Source organism: Vombatus ursinus, unplaced genomic scaffold (assembly GCF_900497805.2).
Source record: "Vombatus ursinus unplaced genomic scaffold, bare-nosed wombat genome assembly UNPS02014789.1, whole genome shotgun sequence".
Taxonomy (NCBI): Eukaryota; Metazoa; Chordata; class Mammalia; order Diprotodontia; family Vombatidae; genus Vombatus; species Vombatus ursinus.
Genome location: NW_020954567.1, coordinates 15,064,060 through 15,085,138, shown reverse-complemented (window position 1 = coordinate 15,085,138; position 21,079 = coordinate 15,064,060). Strand labels below are relative to the sequence as shown.

Below are 21,079 nucleotides of genomic sequence, written 5' to 3'. Positions count from 1 at the left end.
ATATTAGTTCATTTAAGACTTTCCAGGTTTTTTTGAAATTATCCAGCTTATTATTTCACACACACACACACACACACACACACACACACACACCACATGTACTTATATATGTTTCATTACAATCATATACCACAACTTGTTCAGCCATTTCCTAGTTGATGGGGAGTCCCCTTGATTTCCAGATTCTTAGCTACCACAGAGAGAGCTGCTATAAATATTTTTATACAAATAGGTTCTTTCCACTTTTTGAAAAATCTCTTTGGAATATAGACCTAGCAGTGTTACTGCTGGATGCAACATGCACAGTTTTGTAGCTCTTTGGGCATAGTTCCAAATTGCTCTCCAGAATGGTTGGATCAGTTCATAACTTCACCAACAGAGCATTAGTGTCACAATTTTCCCACATCTTCTCCAACATTTATTGTTTCCCTTTTTTGTCATATTAGCCAATCAAATAGGTGTGACATGGTTTTGATTTGAATTTCTCTAATCAATGAAGATTTAGAACATTTTTTTCACATAACTAGAGATAGCTTTGATTTCTTCTGAAAACGACCTCTTCATATCCTTTGACCATTTATCAATTGGGGAATGACTTGTATTCTTATAAACTTGACTCAGTTCTTTATATATTTGAGAGATGAGGCCTATTTCAGAGATACTTGCTATAAATTTTTTCTCCAGTTTTCTACTTTTTTTCTTATTTTGATTGCATTGGTTTTGTTTTTGCAAAACCTTTTAATTTTATATAATCAGAATTATCCATTTTATATTTTGTAATGCTCATTTTGTCTTCTTTGGTTCTAAATCTTCCCATATTCATAGATCTGACAGGTGAAACTATTCCATGCTCTCCTGATTTGCTTTATGGTATTGTCCTTTATGTATAAATCATGTAGCCATTTTAACTTTGTTTTGGTATGTGATGTGAGATGTTGCTCTGTACCTAGTTTCTGCCATACTCTTTTCCTGTTTTCTCAGCAATTGTGATCATCAAATAATGAGTTTTTATTCCAAAAGCTTGGATCTTTGGTTTTCAAACACTAGATTACTGTGGTTATTTCCTACACTGTATTGTGTACCTAATCTGTTCTCTTGATCCACCATTCTATTTCTTAGCCAGTACCAGATTGTTCTGATAATTATTGCTTTATCATATAGTTAGAGATCTAGTACTAGACCATCTTCCTTTACTATTTTTTTTCATTGAGTCCCTTGACATTTTATTCTTTCAGATGAATATTATAATTTTTTTCTAGCTCTATAAAATAATTTTTGGGTAGTTTGGTATGGCACTGAATAAGTAGATTAATTTAGGGTAGAATTGTCATTTTTATTATATTGGCTGGGCCTACCCATGAGCAATTAATACTTTTCCAATTTTTTAGATATGACTTTATTTGTGAGATAAGTGTTTTGTAATTGTGTTCATGTAGTTCCTGGGTTTGTCTTGGCAGGTAGGCACCCAAGTATTTTATATTGTCTACAGTTATTTTAAATGGAATTTCTCTTTCCATTTCTTCCTGCTGAACTTTGTTGGTGATATATAGAAATGCTGATGATTTATGTGGGTTTATTTTATATCCTGTAATGTTGCTGAAGTTGTTAGTTGTTTAAACTAGCTTTTCAGCTTATTCTCTAGGATTCTCTGAGTATACCATCAAATCATCTGCAAACAGTGATGGTTTTGTTTCCTCATTGACAGTTCTAATTCCTTCAATTTCTTTTTCTTTTCTTATTGCTGTAGCTAGCATTTCTAGTACAATATTGAACAACATTGAATAGTAGTGGTAATAATGGGCATCTTTTCTTTATACCTGATTTTACTGGGAAGGCTTCTAGCTTATCCCCATTATAGATAATTCTGGCTGATGGTTTTAGAGATGTATTACTTATTATTTTAAGGTAAGCTCCATTTATTTCTATGCACTCTAGTGGCTTTAATAGGGATGGGTATTTTCTTTTGTCAAAAGCTTTTTCTACATCTATTAAGATGTTCATATGATTCTTGTTGTTTTTGTTACTGATATAGTCAATTATGCTGATAGTTTGCCCAATATTGAACTAGCCCCACATTCCTAGCATAAATTCCACCCAGTCATAGTGTATCATCCTTGTCATATATTGCTATAATCTTGCTAGTATTTTATTTAAAATTTTGCATCAATATTTATTAGGAAATTTGGTCTATAGTTTTATTTTTCTGTTTTTGCTCTTTCTGCTTTAGGTATTAGCATCATATTTGTTTCAAAAGAGGAGTTAATTGTTTTGTTAATTTTGTTCATCTGAATCCTAGAGAATAAGCTAAAAAGCTAGTTTAAACAATTACCAATATAGTATTGTGATTAATTGTTCTTTAAATGTTTGGTAGAATTCATTCATGAATCCACGTGATCCTTGGCATTTTATTTCCTTTTTTGTTAATCTGGGCCATTTATATTTTTGTATTCATCCATTTCATTTATATTGTCATATTTATTGGCATATAATTGAGAAAAATAGCATGTAATAATTTTTTTTAATTTCTTCTTCAACCATGGTGAATTCATTCTTTTTATTTTTGATACTTGCAATTTGATTTTCTTTATTTTTAAATCAAATTAACCAGTGATTTATCAATTTTATTGCTTTTTTTCCCCATAAAACCAGCTTCTAGTTTTATTTATTAGTTCAGTCGTTTTCTTTCAATTTTATTAATCTCTCCTTTGATTTCCAGAATTTCCAATTCGGTGCTTAATTGGGGATTTTTAATTTCTTCTTGTTTTAGTTGTTTTTTTTTTTTTTAAGTTACATCCCAATTAATTGATCTGCCCTTTCTTTATCTTACTGATTTAAGTGGTTAGAGATATAAGCTTTTCCCAAAGTGCTGCTTTGGCTGCATCCCATAAATTTTGATATGTTGTCTCATTGTTGTCATTCTCTTTAACGAAATGACTGACCATTTCTATGATTTGTTCTTTGACCCAGGATTAGATTCTTCAGGATTAGATTATTTAGTTTCCAACTAATTTTTAATTTATCTTTCCATTGCCCTTTCTTGAATGTAATTTTTATTGCATTATGATCTGAAAACAATGCATTTAATATTTTTATTTTTCTGCATTTGGTTCTGAGGTTTTTATGCCCTAATACATGATAAGTTTTTGTGTAGGTGCCATGTACTGCTGAGAAAAAGGTATATTCCTTTCTGTTTCGATTCAGTTTTCTCCAGAGGTCTATCATATCTTAACTTTTCCCGCATTCTATTCACCTCTTTAATTTCTTTCTTGTTTCTTTTTTGGTTAGATTTATCTAGTTCTGAGATGGGGAAGTTGAGGTCTCCCACTAGTATAGTTTTATTGTCAGTTTCCTCCTGTAACTCATTTAACTTCTTTAAAAATTTAGATGCTATACCATTTGGTGCATATATATTTAGTACTGATATTATTTCTTTGTGTATGGTACCTTTTAGCAAGATATAGTTTCCTTCCTTATCTCTTTTATTTAGATTTTTTTTCTTTGGTCTGAGATCATGATTTCTACCCCCTTTTAAAAAAAAAAATTCAGCTGTAGTGTACTAAATTCTATTCCTGCCCCTTATCTTTACTCTCTGTGTATCTCTATCCTTCAAATGTGTTTCTTGTAAACAACATATCGTAGGATTCTGACTTTTGATCCATTCTACTATCCACTTCTGTTTTATGGGTGAGTTCAACCCATTCACATTTATAATTAATGTAACTGTCTGTTTCCTTTCATCCTAATTTCCCTTTGTTTTTCCTTCTCTCTATTCTTACCTTTCTTTACCTTGTCCCTCCTCATAAGTGTTTTACTTCTGATCACTGCCTCCTCTAGGCGGCCCTACCTTTTTATCAATCACCCCCTTCCCACTCCTTCTATTATCCCTGTCCTTCTTTCCTTTTGTTAAGGTATGATAGGTTTCTGTATCCAACGGTGTGTATGTTAATCCCTCTTTGAGCCAATTCTGATGAGAGTAAGGTTCAAGCTTTGTCTACACCCTCCCTTCTTCTCCTCCATTGTCACAGCTCTTTTACACCTCTTTGAAGTAAGACAATTTACCCCATTCTATTGCCTCATTCCCTCTTCTCTCAGTCTTCTTTCTCTCCTCTTAATTTTGTTTTCTTAGACAATTACTTAAGTAACTTATCTAGGGTCACACAGGTGATGTATGTCAGATATAGGGCTGGAATCTAGGTCTTCTTGGTTCCAAGGCTAGCTCTGTCTACACGTTATATTTAATATATAACTATATACAGAATAAAGGTTAAGATAAATAAAAAATAACTAAATAGAATGTCATTCAGGCAGGCAGGTACTAGCATTTAAGGGTATCAGGAAAGGCTTCATGTTGAAAGTGAAGATACTGATTAAGAATGAATGGTTCATGCTTGCTTCAAGGTGATTGAACTATATCTTTCAGAGAGAGATTGTAAAAGGCAGAGGTTATGAGGGAGGACATTCCAGGCATGGGGTATGGCCAGTGACAAGACACAGAGATGGGAGATAGAATATTATGAATGAGGATCAGAGAGAGAAAAATCCAGTTTGGTTACATTGCAGAGTGCAGGAAGTGATTTATGTTCAATAAGGCTTAAATGAGAGGTTGAGGCCAGGTTGTGAAAGACTACTTTGTATTCTTTTCTTGGATTTTGTCTCATGTGAATTTCTGAATGCATCAACTGATATTCTTCTTGCTTCATTGGCTGTTCTCTCTCTATAATATCACTTTGGATATGGACATAGACAGTCTTCTTTGATTCTTTGAGAACATGGAACTATCTATACTTTAAAATGCAACTTCCTTTTAGATTCTGGTTTCATTGGAAGAGAAAATGCCAAGATTAATATGACTCAATATAGTATATACCTGATTATATCCACTTGGTCACTGTACATGGTCTCAATTTTAGAGTGCCAACAGTGAAGTTAGGATTTAAAGATAGTCCATAATCTTTGTGAGCAGAGTATTCTCTGTTCCCTTCCCCCTTCCCCACCATTTTGCAGTGATCACTGCAGAAGTGGAGGGTATTACACAGAAATATGGGCCATTTGGTATTTTTCTTTGTTTTGTGCCAAAATAATTCATCTCCAAGAGGTCAGGACAGTGAAGTAGAAAAAATGCTGAACTTAATGGTGCTTAGTTGAAGATTAATAATAGAAGCTTTTCTGTTTGTTTTTCCCCATTTCTTAAAGATACTGGCTTAAAAAAAAAGCTTTCCAAAAATTGAGACCTATAATTTGATTGGTATAGGGCAAGCGCAGGGGAACCTGTGGCCTTCCAGGTCCTTGGGTGCAGTCTTTTGACTGAGTCCAAGTTTTGTAGAACAAATTCTTTTATTAAGGTCATTTGTTCTGTGAAGTTTGGATTCAGTCAAAGGGTGACACTTGAGAACCTAGAGGGCTACATCCCTGCCTGAGGCTGTTTCCCTCTTCTAATGTAGATTAGCATCTCCTCTGCAATTTCCCATCTTAGTTGCTTGGTTCAAGTACTACTTGCTCAGAGTTATAGAGTCAGTCATTTTCTGTCCAGCTGTACTCCTGAATCATGGCCTCCAGAAACTCATCATCTTGAAAAATAATAAATGTTTATTGACTGACTGAGTACCCTCTGCCCCTGGAGGCTCCTCCCTCTCTGATTGAAGAGGGTAGAGGTGAACATTTGAGAGCTCTTCTCAGATCCTCCATTTAATCCAGGGAGCCATTGCATCATTTCCCACCCAGCTGTACTCTAGGACTTCATTATATCCTTAGCACCCCCCCCCCCAGCTTCTTTTAATGTATTATCTTCTCCTATTAGCTTTTGAGCTGTCTGAGGGCAAGGACTGTTGGCTTTATTTTTTGTTTTTGGTATGCTTGTACTTAGCTTAGTGCCTGGCACATAGTAGGTACTTGATAAATACTGATTAATTGACCAGTCAAGGATTAAACCTCTATCTATAGTTCTCCAAGTCTGACTGTATGTCTACCAAGCCACACTATTAATATACCTGCATTGGGTTAATGAATTAGGGAAACCATAAGTGTGTAGAATGCAGGCTTTTTAATTAACTTCAACTTCTCTAAATTACTTTTTATATAGATTTTCATAGTTCACATTCATAAAACTACTCATGTCATCTCAGTAGATGGCCACTTTTATTCATCAATCTTTGAACATATATTGGGTAATTTCCTCTACAGTTGACTCTTAGAATAGGAACATATGATGCTGCATTCTTATTTCATGAATGAGATTGAAAATAGGCCCATTATTAATTCAGAAAAACATCAGTGCTATATTTTTTTTAAAATTACTGAGACAGCACATCTGGTTTCAAGATTGCGTTTTGAAAATATGAAAGGCATCATGTGTCCCATTTGTTATCTTTCCATTTTGGTGTTACCATTGATAATATTTGAGTATCCAAAGGCCATATAGTTGTATAATTTATTTGGCATTTGGAACACTTTTCAAAGAGCAAACATGCTTGCTTCCCTCATAGAACTTTTGTTCTGATAAGTGAGTGAAGACAGACAAAATTGTAAACAACAGAAACATAGGAATAGAAGTTAGACTATGATTTCATAGGTCTTGGGAGCTCCTGGCTGAGGAACTTCCTTTGCCAGTGTAGATCAGCACTTTCTCAGCAAATTATAGTTTTTGAGAGTTTCCTAAAACACTGAGAGATTAAGTGACTTGTCCAGGGTCACAGAGTCTTTGTGTGGCCGAGGCAGGACTGTACCTAGGGTTTTCCTTGTTTCAAGGCCTGCGCTCTCTCTACTATCCTACACTGCCTCTCCAACAGAAACACACTTGTTATAAAATTGAACTGAATATAGGGCTTTGATAGACTGAAGGGAGACAGTTGGGGAGATTACGTTACATATGACAGATTACAAAGGGAGGAGATTATTCAAGTTACTCCAAACATATGGAATCAAAGATCTGAATGTAGGAATAAAAAGCTTATATAAGTGGATCAGTAAGCAAGTATTCAGTGCTTACTATATTCCAGACCTTGTTCTGGATGTATCAATTCCAAAATGAGACAGTGCTCACAGGAGCTTACTGGAGGTATATAATTTGTTGACACATAAATGTAGGATGTATACAAAGTAAAATACACAGTGATGGTATAACTAACCACTCTGAGGTAATCGGAAAGGGCTTCTTGAATGGAGGAGGTGATAGTTAAGTTATGTCTTGAAGGGAGCTAGTGATTCCTAGAGAAAGAGAGAAAGGATAGAAAAACTTCAAGGATAGTCAGAGCTGGGTAAATACACTTAGATGGGGGAGAGAATGCTGTGTATATGGAACAGCTGAGAGACCCATGGCTGGAATATAGATTAGGTGAGGAGAAATAATATGTAACCAGTCTGGAAAGATAGTATGGGGCCAGATGGTGAAGGAAATTTAAATGCTAAACAGAGGAGTTTGTACTCTGTCTTCCAGGCAATGAGGGGTATGAAATTTCTTACTCAGGGGAGGAACACAGTCACACCTGTGTTTTTGTCATGTCATTTTGGCAACTGTGTAGAAAAAGACAGTGGTTTGGAGAGGGGAGAGACTGGATGTTGGGTGATTGATTAGAGGCTTACTTTGACCATCCCAGGAAGGAGGGAATAAGGGGCTGGCCTGGGGTGATTGTGGATTTAGGTCAGTAAATATTAATTGGTAACCATGTGCAGGGCTCTTTGGGCACCCTTGACATGGGGACACTTACCTTTAAAGTTGATAAAATGACTGTTCTTACTGAGAAAATCAAATTGATTTTGATTCCATTTTGTAATTAATTCTATTTGTATCATCCCCATGTTGCAAAATTTTGTAAGTCATGTTTCTTTGTCTCTGAGTTAAATTTAGCTCTTCAGCTTTCCTATCTCAGCTAAGTTGTTCCATAAATCACTTTAATTGAAAGAAATATATTATCTCCACATATCTTACTACTCATGTATGATTAAAAAAGACCTGTTAACTTGTTAACAGTTAGCCTTGCAAGATGGATGCCAGGAAGTCTGTTATCTCTGCCATGCTGATGTCCTTCAAGAAAGTCCGGACTATTATCCATTCAGGTGGACATCACTGATATATTTTCCCTAGAAACAAAATGGAAAGAAGGGTTGTTGCTATCCCTGCATTCCAAATTTACATTCAATCATATTGTTTTCTATCATCTATGATACTTCTGACTCTGTAACCAATCATACTGTTTTATGCTTCTTGTTCTTTGTTCTCTTGTACTTCCCAAAACTATATTAAGGCTGGTGAACCCTACCTCAAGGTCTTCGGTCATTGGTCATAGAGAGAGGCCATTGACCCAATGTATTGGTTACTGCAAGCCTAACTAATGAATTCATTATGCTCAGATAATTGTTTTTCAGTTAACATTAATTTTCAAATATAATACCGCCCTGGAGAAACTTAGAGCTTCAACTTTTGTCTATGAGTATTACACAAAGCATAATGTTACAGGAATTAAGAGCTAGGCAAAAAATACGATGAGAAATTTAGACAGATGTGTACTTCTATCTAGAATGCAGGGAGAGGTCAAGGATATCTTCACGGAGGAGGTTGCTCCTGAATTGGGCCTTAAAGGAAAGGGCGAGGTCTTTCTGACATGAGATGGGGTATAGAATAGGAACTGATAGTAAAGGCACAAAGATGGGGAAAAGGAGAGTGAAAGTAGAGATGAAGTGTAGTGAAGTGTTTGGTACTTGATGTGTGAAGAAAGGTGTGAGAGAAGACAGGACAGGTAGGTTGGAGCCAGATTGAATAATTCTGTAGACAATAGTATAGGAGTGATGAGATAGTGGTACATTAAGGGGCTACTCTTAATGTAGTAGCGTAGAGAATGGATTGGGAGAGTACAGAACAGAGTCCAGAAGATCAGCTACAATTCCCTGAGTCTAAGGGAGAAGAAATGAACTCTTGCCCCAGTAAGTTGCCTTGAGGAGGGACTTTTCGTGAGAATAATAGCCCTGCTTCTTATAAAAGATTTCTAGAATCATATGACAAGACAAAAATCTTGTCTCCTCCTTTTAGTCAGTTCTCTTGGAGGATGGTCAGGAGTGAATGTCCCAGTTTGTTTTATAAATTAGTGAAATCAGTTTGATGCTTTTTAATTGTTAATATTTGATATGGATTTTTCAGGACATTATATCTGGGGTGGTGGACAAAAGAGGTGGTAACAGGTTATTACTGTATTTTGGGCAGTGAGTTTTTCCTGTAATGTAAAATTCAGGATGTTAGGCAATTTGTTTGCTATTGGGATTTTCTGTTAATAGTAACGAGCAAATAATATCAGCATCATTGGTGAAGCCAAATTTCTTTCTCTTTATTTTGCAGTAGTATTATTGATTCCACAGAATACAGTCAACCTCCAGGTTTCAGTGGGAGCTCTCAGGTAAGAAGCTACATTAATTGTTCCTTTTTAACAAAGAAAAGATGGAAAGTAACCACTTAAATCTAAGAAATTTGAAACTCTTCTTCAAAATTCTAATTACATTAATAAACTTCCCTTTAAAGTGGTAATACTGTTTCAACAACAAATGTCAACAGATATTTATAAATTACTTACTGTGTACCGGGACATTATTAGGCATTAGGAACACAGAGAGGGGAAAGCAAAATAGTCTTTGCCTTCAGGGAATTTACAGTTCCAATAAGGGAAATATGACATTTACAGTAAGAAATATTATACAAGGTAGAATGTGACAGGATCAAACAACGCAGATTAAGACAAAATATTCTAGGATAAATGGAAAATTTGAACTTTTGTATCCTGAACAACTGTTATGGAATAGTGAGGAAAAAGATGAAATTATACTTCTGGTTCCTGCCAATTATGTCATTAAACTTTATAAAATAAAAGCACTTCTTACATCAGTATAGTCTTTACCTTGTTATGTCTAGTCCACATTGACTCTCTAACAATGATAAAGGAGTTTTGAACTTGCACATATGAGAATTGTGTAACCCATCAGGTTGAGATTTTCTCCATTAAATTAGTGAAATTTGAATGCTAGTGATAAAAACTGCTTTAAAACTATTGGGATAATCACTCCACTATTTAGATAATATTTTATATTTCCTTTGTCATCTTAAATGGTGAACTTAACTATGGAAAACATTTTGCAAAGGCTTGTGCTGGTGTTGAAAAACTATAGTTTAATCTCTGGAAACTTCTTTATACCATACTTTCCTCATCCATAATATGGGGATGATAGCACACTATATATCTGATTGGATTGTTGTGAAAATATAATAATAGTAAATGTTGAAAAGACTTGAAAGTAATAAATACGTGGATACAAGATGTGTTGTCTTAGAAGTAGTGAGAATTGTTTGCCTTTGATCATGTTGTATCTCTGTTATTCTTACAATTGTTTTGGTATGATTTTTATATGTTGATTGTATTGACCATTTTGTTTAGAACATAGTAAATTGAATATCACACTGAATCATTTTTCTTTCTTTGGGAGTTTCTTTTTCTTTCCTTATCATTTTAAGGAGTTTAATTGACTTAACCATAGACTGTTAATTTCAGTATCAGGAAATTTTTTAATGCTTGAGGTCAGATGTCAGACATAAATTGAACTATACTTTGAAAAAGTAAAGAATGTGCGCCTCTTAACTGCACATATATGTTGCCTGGTAGACTAAAGATAATATTAAAATACATTTTGAACAGGAGACATTATTTGAGAATTTATAAATACTTTCAGGTTCTTTCCATCTTTTTTTTAATGAGGAAGTTTATACTAGAACCTGGATTTTTAATCTGACACTAATTCTCTAGGTTAAGCATTTACTTGTTGATTAATATTTAAGCATACTACTTAACAAGATCTTGTGAATGAAGCTTCATAGTGAGTTGGATCCTGCAGTTTTTGGTTTGTATGCGTTCAGACAAGCCATTAAGTACTCTGACTCTTTTTAGGATTTATTCCCAGAGTTCAGTTGTATTGAGAGAAACCTGGTTCCATAGTTACTTGGTAAGTTTCTATTTTGCTCTTTAGTTGAAATCTTAGTAACTGGATTTGTGGAGTTTAAATGAGAATTGGTCTCTTAGTTTTCACATTTTGAAACAAGTTAAAATAGTTCATTGCTAGTTAATATAGTGCATAGGTATTTTCATGAAGATCTGCGTTCTCCCTTCCCTCCTTCCCCACCATTGAGAAAGCCAGAAAAACAAAATCTGTTACAAATGTGTAATCAAGCAAAGTAAAAGTCCTTTGTTGACCCTGTCTCCCCACCATTTTTTTTAATTTTGTGGGTTTTTTGTTATCTTTGCCAATATGGTAAGTATGAAGTAAAATGTCGAAGTTGTTTGAATTTCTCTAATTATTAGTGATTTAGAGCATTTTTTCATGTCAATTGAGACAATCCCTACTCTCATTGAGCTTAATTCCTTCTCTGTAAATAGAGAGAACTGGAGTAAATGGCCTCTGAAGACCCTTCCAACTGGAAATCTTTGATCCTAAATAAATATATTGTTTATATATGGTAATATATAAATAAAGAGGTAGGTGTTCCTTGTACCTATGAAAATGATGGAAGTCTTCAGGTATGAGGTGGCCTGAGCTGTGCTCACTTGCATTATTATTAATCATTGCAGAAAACCTTTGGACAGAATAGAACATTTATGTTAATACTAAAAGAACTCTTCCTTAATATCAGTTAACAAATGTGTTATGTACCTACCATGTGCCAATAACTGTGCTAGACAGTAGGGTACAAATATAAAGAAAAAATCGCTTCTCTCAAGGAAAGATAAAAAATATTTACATAAAACCAAGAGCAAGCATTATTTTTTATGCAAAAACATTGAAACCTTTCCCAAAAAAGGTCAGTGGTAAATCAAGAATGTCCCATGTCTGCACTATTATTCCATATTGTATAAGGAATGCTGCTGGTTGTAGTATCAACATGGGAGATATAAATTGTGGAAATAAGTATAGACAAAATGGAGGTAAATTATGTCTTATTTGCAGATATTATGATTTTTTTTCCCCCCTGAGGTCAGTTTTCTTCACAGTTGAGCTTGAACCCTTCTGGGAGGACAAGGCTTGACCCAGAGTCATGGTAGCCAGTAATAGAGTTGTTTCCAGTACAACCACACCTATTCTTATACCTCGAGCATTTTCTCATTCCTTTCTACTCTCTTCACTGTGAAAGTTCCCAGCTTCCTCCTTCTGAACTCCTCCACTTCTAAACTAAGCCTGAGTACACACAGAAATTGGTGTGCCTCAACACCACTGGGAAAATTCTCTTTCCCCTTAGCCATAGAATCCCTATCCCAAGGTCCCGAGATCATCCCGTGGATGTGTCAGGTACTCCTTAGAGGGCTTCTCTGTACCCTGGGGCAGTAAACAGTGAGAAAGATTTTCTTCCTCACTGTCTCTCACTCCTCCTTCATCCTTCCTATCCAGTCAGCTGCAGGGTGTAGGGTGTGTTCAGGGAAGACTAGTGCCTGTTTGGTGAGGGCTGCTTTCCACCTTTGGTGTATTCACCTGACTCTAACCTGTGGCTCCAAGGAGCTGTAGTGTGTGTAGCGTTCACAGCCCAGTAAACCATTTGAGCAGACAGGCTAAACCAGGTTGAGCAATGGTCACTTAACTACTGAAGACTTGTGCATCTCATGACGTTTTCATCACCAGCACTATCTTCCATTTACATAAATGCAATAAAATTTCACAGATGCACCTTTGCAGCAAAATTGGCATTTAATAGACTGTGCCATTGTAAGGAGAAGAGGACAGGATGTGAGAGTGATGAAGGCAACATGTAGTGTAGAATGTTAGATTGATCATAGACTTAGCCTCTCCAAGCTAAGTATTCACATTCAACAAAAGTGGTGGCTGTAAGGCAAGACGAGATTAGAGCACTTCTTTGAGCGTCAGCAGTTCATAGCTAACTTGGAGCAAAAGTTGAGTCCATGGAGCCAAAAAGGAGTGGGCAGCTTTCAGAGTGTATTTGCTTATCTGGGTCAGAGCACTCTCAAACATCAAGACTGGTTTGGTGAATATGGTGGAGAAATTCAGAAGATGCTAATTGAAAAAATGAGAACTCTACAGGGTTTGTTTACCAGCAGGATAGTTCATCCGTCTCTATGAAGGCAGCATTTAAGTGAGAAACATCAGAAGTAAAGTACAAGTGAAGATTGGAGATATGCAGGATTTTTGGATCAGTAAGAAGGCAGATGAAATTCAGTTTTACGCTGATAGTAATGATCCCAAGTGCTTTTATGATGACCTGAAAGCTGTTTATGGTGAATCTCAACTACTCTGTGCTGTTGGAGCTGTGTTGATTAGTGATAAGGACATGATCCTGGAGAGATGGGCTGAACACCTCCATAGTCTTCTCAACAGTCCATCATCAATCAGTGCTGAAGCCACTGACTATATGCCTCAGGTTGAAGTCAGTCCCTGTAGCCAGATTTCCTACTGAAGAAGAGGTTTTTGATGCCATTAGGCTCCTTTAGTGTGGCAAAGCCCCTGGTGCTGATTCTATCCCACTGAGATTTATGAGGAGGTGGGTCCATTGCTTGTACAAAAGTTGGCTGAAATTTTCCAGATTACATGGCAAGAGGAGATTATCTCCCAGGAGTTCAAAGACGCCTCCATCTCTGTAAAGGTAAAGGAAATAGATTGTCCTTTGACAATCACAGGAGGGTCTCTCTCTTAGTCATTACTGGCAGGATTCTTGCCAGAGTCCTCCTCCTGATCCTTCACTTGGAGGATGGTCATCTATCCGACAGCCAGTGTGGCTTTAGAAAGGGCTGAGGAATGGTTGATACAGTGTTTGTTGCCTGACAACTCCAGGATAAATGCCAGAAGCAGAACAGAGATCTGTATACAAACTTCATTGATCTGATCAAGGCCTTTGATACTCTCAGTCTTTAGGGCTTATGGAAAATTATGTCAAAATTTGGTTACCCGGATAAATTCATCAGTGTTGTACATTAATTTATGACGGCATGTTTGCTTGGGTTCAGAACACTAGATGGTGCTCTTGCAGTCACCAGTGGAGTGAAACAAGGCTGTGTGCTTGCTCTCATGCTTTTTAGCATGATGTTTTCAGCAGTGTTGTCAGACACCTTCAATGAGAGTGAATACAGCATCAAGGTCAGCTGCCACACTGATGGTAGATTATTTAATTTGAAAAGGCTGCAAGTCAAGACTAAAGTGGAGGGAGAGTTGGTGCATGATTATTTTGTTTGTAGTTGATTGTGCACTCAATGCAGCCTCTGAAGCTGAGATACAACAAGGTATGGAATCCAATCTCTGACACTTGTCCTAATTTTGGTCTAACTAGGAAAACTCAGGTGCTTCACTAGCCAGCACCACACCATCTGTACATGGAACCATTGGTTACCGCAAAATGAGAAGTTTTGAATACTGTGGATAAGTTCACTTACCTTGGCAGTATACTTTCCAGGGATGTACACATTGATGATGAGGTTGATGCATGCATTGCCAGAGCTATTTCAGTGTTTGGGAGGCTCTGAAAGAAAGTGTGGGAGAGAAGAGATAATTAGGCTCCCTACTAAACTGAAGGTCTGCAGAGCTGCTTTGCTCACCTCATTGTTATATGCCTGTGAAACTTGGACAGTATACTGGCACCATGCCAGAAAACTGAACTGCTTTCCTGGCCTGATCAGACTGCTTCTCCTTTTAGAAACTTGGGCCTTGGATTAGAATAATGTTAAAAGATTTAAGTACATGTAACTATTTTGGTATCGATATTTAGAGAAGGACTGATAACATTTCTCCTTCAGGTTGGACAAAGGACTTTAGAGGTAAGTACTGTCCTAATATAATTTTGGAAAAGGTAACTTAAATAGAGAATGGGTGGGTAGGTCTTAGTTTGCTTCCATGATATTGCCATCCAGGATTGTAGTTCCATATTTTAGTCAGTCATCAAACTGATTAATCACTTTATCACTTACTATGTGCCTAGCACTGTATTAAGTGCTGGGAATATAAATATCAACCAAAAAGAAATTTAGCACCTGTCCTCAAAGAGTTTTCATTTTAACAAGGAGGCTAACACATGCAAGGAAGCTCAGAAGCATTGGGTTGAGGGGGAAGAAGGTACCTGGTGTGGCATTATGACAGAGATGTTCAGAAGATGCACATGGGTGGGGAATGAAGAGATGGATTGCTTGGGCTCTCTCCTGAAGTGTAGGCTCTAATATCATGCTTTTATATCAGTAATCTTTTGGTTTTTCCAAACAATTTCTAAATGTATCCTTCTTTCCTATGATAGATTCATAGCTGGATTTTTGATTATTCAGAAGACTTTTTTTATGTAAATGTTTCACATTTCCTGACATTAAACAGACAAAAACAAAAGTTTTGCTAATTAGGTATACCAATCAGTGCGCCGATATTCATCTGTTTATATAGGACATATTGCTTTCATACTTATTATGAATTCTGGATCTTTTTGAAACTAGTTCAGTTTGTACCCAGTAACCTTAGCCAGTAACCTTGTATGTTGTTTGTGATATTTGTCTGACATTATTTGACTTACATCTTGGATTCATTAATCAGGTCGTTTGTAATTTTCAGTTTTTTTTTTTTTTTAAGATTTAAGGCATTTAAAAATAAACTAGGCATGATAGCCATTTGAGTTTGTAATGTCGACTTACACTGAATTTTTAGTTGATTTGCTTTGTACTTTCCAAGATTGGCTCCCTGTTTTTCATTATTCTTATGTTACACTGAAATGAAAAGAAAAAAAAATCAAACCTGTGTTTATTCCTTAGCTGGAAGATTTGTTTTAAGATTTTTATTTCCTACTTAAACTTTCTTAATTCGTAGTCTTATATATATTTTTAAATTAGTTTTTTTTTTCTTTCTACCTCCTTTCCACACTCGACAGAGATCTTTTGGGAAATCTTTTGAATGTTCTGTTTGTGTCTTGATAACTCTTTTAAATTCTTTACTTTTAAGCCTTAAAGGTAGCCTTTAAAATCAATCATGTGTTCCTAACTGCTGGTTTATTTTGTTTTGTATAGAGCTGTGGAATTTTTAAAGGGTACAATATAAAGTAATAAATTCATTAGCTTTTATTCCAGTTTTACTTAGGAAATAAGTTTGGTATAGGATTCATTCTTATCTTGAACACTCTCCAAATGTCCCCAGTATAATTAACTATTGTCATCCTAATGTAAGATTTGACACATTAATTATTGGACTTGAGAATAAGGGGCTTTGTTATGAAGTCACTATTGCTGTTATTTTTTTATTGGACCAACAATTGGAAGCATTCATCTTTAAATGATTTCACTGCTTTTATATTCTTGGCAAATTGCTCAGACAGAATATGTAATGGAATATTCTCCATTGTGTTTCATCTCTGTTTTCAATTTAATCCTGTTGAGAGTCAGTTTTTGTTGTCATGAGATTTTTGAAAGTTTCTTTTTTCAAAAATCATGCACAGAATTGCCTTCTTATTATTGACTTATTCTATGATGATTTTAGCTTGTTGTGGTTAATTTCATAGCACTGTATACCTTTTCATTTGTGCTTTTTGCTTCAAGGTTTGAAGAGAGCATGCACACATAGATGTCTTGTCTGAGGTGGAGATATGTTGGAGTTCTTTTAAAGTGTTTAGTAGTTGTAAATCTAACATGTAGTTGATACCTTGTTATATTTCTTTAATATTAAGTTTAAAACAAAGTTGATAAAAATGTTAAGAGATTTCAAGGAAATGTTTGTGTACTTCTTAATAGGATTGTAGCTAATGTGCAATTTATGTTCATTTTCTAAGTGCTTGCACTGTGAAGACCTCTAAACTTCTTGTGGTGCTTTAATGGGAGAAGCTGCTTGACTGCTCACTCAGCATCTCTTCTTGGGTATTCCTCAGGCATCTTAAAGTCAGGATGTCCAAAAAAGAACTGATTCTTCACCCCCCCCCCCAAACCTATCCATCTTCCAAGCTTCCTGTTTCTTTTGAGGGTATCATTCACCCAGGCTTGCAACTTTGGAGACATCCTTGGCTTTTCCATCTTTCTTACTCACCCATTCTTACCTGTTGTTAAGGTTTATCAACTTCGCTCATTTCCTTCTTACTCACACAGCTGCCTTCGTTGTTTAGCACATCATTGCCTATTGCCAGGGCTCTTGTAGTTTATCTCCCTGCTTCCAGACTGGACTTACTCTTCTCTATCCTCTATACCAGAGGAGTCAAACTTCCTGTGTGCACCTCCCATTGCTCCCCTTGTGCTCCACTGTAGCTACCAATTTCTTCTAGGATAAAATAAAAATTCTTTGCAGGGCATTTAAATCCTAACACTAAATGACTTTTACCTATGTTTCCAGTCTTATTCCCATAACTCCCTGTAAGTGCTGTATGTTCTAATCATAATTGGCCTGATAGTTCATCCCTATATATGGTATTCCCTCTCCTACCTCCATACTTTTGGGAATAACATTCCTTCTTCAATTTCCCTCTGGGATCCTTTCCAGCCTGTAGCACACAGCCCAGGTACTACCTCTTACATAAGTTTTTTCCTAATCCTTCTTTTTATTCCCCCCTCCCATCTTCATGCTTTCTTCCCTTCTGAAATTACTTTGTATTATTTTGTATGTTTGTTGTATTTTCTTATCTTTGTATTTGTTATGCGCTTTCTATTGTCCGTATATGTTGTGTATATTTTACTTGATGATCTCACTAGCTCTCATGGTTTCAATGACCATCTTTATGCAGATAACTTTCAGATCTACTTGTCTAGCCTAAACCTCTTTCCTAACCACCAGTCTGTATTAGACATCTTGAACTAGACGCATCATAGATATTCTAAACTCAGTATGTTGAAAACTGCACTCATTATCTTTTTTCCTTAACCATTCTTAATACCTTGTTCTTTATTACTGTCCTTGTGGTTACTCAGGCTCATAATTAAAGGGTCATCCTTACTTCTTCACTCTCTCCCCCCATCCAATCTATTGCCGATTTTTAAAAGTCTTTTCAGTTTACCTTCATAACATCACTTAACCGTTTTCTCTTCTTGACACTGCTACCACCATGGTGCAGGCTCTTGTCACTTCCCACCTAGATTATTGTAGGAGCCTGCTGGTTGGTTGGTCTCCCTGTCTCACGACTCTCCCCATTCTACTCAGCTATCAAATCGATCTTCCTAAAGCCCAAGTCTGACCATGTTGCCATCCCTACCACTTGCCTCCATTCAGCCCCACCAGTAGCTCCCTATTATCCTCAGAATCAAATATAAAATACTATTTTGCTTTTAAAAGTGTTTGTAATATGGTCCCTTTCTACCTTTCTGGTCTGCTTATGCCTTATTCCCCTCTAGATATTCTGTGATCCAATGATATTGACCTCTTTGTTGTTCCTTGAACATGTCATTCCATCTCCTTTCTCTGAGTATTTTCGTTGGCCATTCTCCATGTCTGGAACACCATCTCTTTCTCTCTGATGCCTAGTTTTCCTGGCTTTCTTCAGGTCTCAGCTAAAGTCCCACTTTCTACATGAAGCTTTTCCCCATCCTTCTTAATCCCTCTTAGGCTACCTCTAGTTCATGCTGCATATATCTTTTATATAGAATTGTTTCTATGTTGTCTCCTGCATTAGACTTTCAACTCCTTGGCAGAGCTTAGCTCAAATGAAAGCTAGTTGACTTGACTAGACTTGTTCTTCAGTGGAATAAAAGTTTCTTGAGTACAAGCCTTTGTATCCCCAGCATTTAGCAGTCTCTTGCACATTGTAGATACTTAATATAAGTTTGTTGAACTTGAATCATAAGTTGGATTGTATTTTCTTCTGCCACCAAGCATTTTCTTGAGTTGTAGAGCCATTTGCCTCAGATTAACACATGCCAACATGATCATTGTACAATTTAGCTGGAAAAAATATATAAACATGTGAAAAGTTAATACATTTTCAAAATGCCAAATGAATGTGGACCAAAAAAAGCTAACAGTTTCTTAAAGGCAGGAGACCACTGTGGGTTGAAGTGATCTGGACACAACAGAATGCAAATGGATATCAATAGCTTGAGTAAAACATGATTTGAAAAGTAAATTTGTCACATAAAATCATGAGCAAAAGCAAATCAAAACAAAAGTATTTATGATTAATTACTATTTTATATTATCTGTTATCTCTCTCTATATATAAAATTCTCTATCAGTGCACATAATGTAGGATTAATTACATTCATTATTAGTGGAATATCATAACAAAATTCCTTATGTCCCACAGTGATTTTTTTGTATCCCAATTCCATAGCTAAATTAAGTATGGCCACTTGGGAACAGAAATAATAAATGGGATAGCAGGTTTTCTCTACAAAACTCATTTTTGTCATGTGATTTTTAAAATATATTGTTCATTATAGACCAATAAAGCCATGATATAAATCATAATATAGTTTGGTGAACATTGCTTTTAGCAGAATTCATGTGTGCTTTCATTTTATTTTAGGTGATATGCCATTCCAATTAACTAATAATGTTTCTAAAATGATTGTTAAACTATTTAAGATAGGGGCAGCTAGGTGGCACAGTAAGTAGAGCACCAGCCCTGGAGTCAGGAGGACCTGAGTTCAAATCCAGCCTCAGACACTTGACACTTAGCTGTGTGACCCTGTGACAAGTCACTTAACCCCATTGCCTAGCTGGAAAAAAAAGAAAGAGGAAACTATTTGAGATAGTTCTCCTAATAAAGATAGAGTCTGGACTTGTGATTTCATTATGTAGGAATCTCTAAGTGAGAAACAACTTCTACCAATGCATTTTACAATCTTAGAGTGTAGCTTTATTCAGGGGTCACATAGCTAATATATGTCAGAGACAAACTTGGAACTCTGGTCTTCCTGTTACTGAGGTCAGCTTTCTTTGCTCTGTGCTGTACTACCACCTGGAATTAGTTATTTTTTAAAGTTTTAAGTGATCTGTATGTTGTTTAAGCATGTACATATGTGCTCACATGCTTGCCTAAAGGCCTAGAGCCTCTTTGCAGACCACCAAATAAAACAATAGATCCCAACTCACAGGCTTATCTTATTGTGAAAGTTTGCTGATTCTTTCTTGCATTTTACTTTGAGTAAGGCAGACTTCAGATATTCTTTCTATAGATTTTGAATCATAGATGGAAATTTCATTACCTTTAATCATGACTACTAGTCTGTCTTTCACACACATTAAAAATATAAAGTATTCAGTCTCTGCTATTTTCAGACACTGCTAGACAGTGGCAGTACAAATTCAGAGAATGAAACAATCTTTACTTTCAGAGAGCTTATATGCTTGCAGAGGATTTACATTTTTAATGGATAAAGTACCATACTTGGTCAATGTAGTATAAAAGCCACTAATAAATCTGAAGTAGTTATCTTAATTGTTTACTTTAAAATCCAAGTGTAAGGATGAACTTACAAGCAATAATGCATAGACAAATAATGGTTTATATAGTTTGCTTTGTATTCTAAATAAATCTGTCCTTTGTCATCCCCTTCTCAGACAAAAAAGCAGCCTTGGTACAACAGCACACTAGCATCACGACGGAAACGCCTCACTGCTCATTTTGAGGATTTAGAGCAGTGTTACTTTTCTACAAGGATGTCTCGGGTCTCAGGTATGCATTCCATTTGTGCCTGAAATATCAGTGCTTAAGGGTTAGATGAACTTTGCAATTTTGTTAAGCCTGTTTTGTTGAAAGATGTTCCATATAGTTGGGGATGAAAAACACTAGTTTAAATACATTCTTTGTACAAAACCAGACAGTAACTTCAAATAACTAGTGTTTTTCGAAAAGACTTAATTGGAAGAAAGGAGCACCTACATTACATTTTCTAGGAAGAGAAGAATTTCAATAGGCATAGATCATTAATCAAAAAGCATTTATTATGCTCCTTATTAAATACCAGGTACCGTACCAAATTCTTGGAATAGATGAAGAATAAGTATATTTCAGGCATGGAGGCCAGTTTATATAATAGCACAGAGACTAGGGAAGACTTTAGGGGAAAGTAATTTGAAATAAGATTGGAAAGATAGGTAAAAAAATTTGGGGGGGATTTTCTAGTCTTCAGAAACAAACTGCTGAATATAAGAGAAAAGCAGTAATAAG

At 35.8% G+C, this 21,079-nt stretch overlaps 1 protein-coding gene across 3 annotated transcripts in view; it reads left to right on the top strand.

Annotated features, from left to right (window-relative positions):
* COP1 (COP1 E3 ubiquitin ligase) overlaps positions 1-21,079 on the top strand; it is a 237,442-nt gene that overhangs the window by 79,020 nt on the left and 137,343 nt on the right. For all 3 annotated transcript variants that reach the window (XM_027868647.1, XM_027868646.1, XM_027868645.1), the window contains 2 exons: positions 9,326-9,383; positions 20,470-20,584. In XM_027868647.1, the coding sequence (XP_027724448.1) occupies positions 9,326-9,383; positions 20,470-20,584 (173 nt within the window). The remainder of the gene's footprint in view (positions 1-9,325; positions 9,384-20,469; positions 20,585-21,079) is intronic.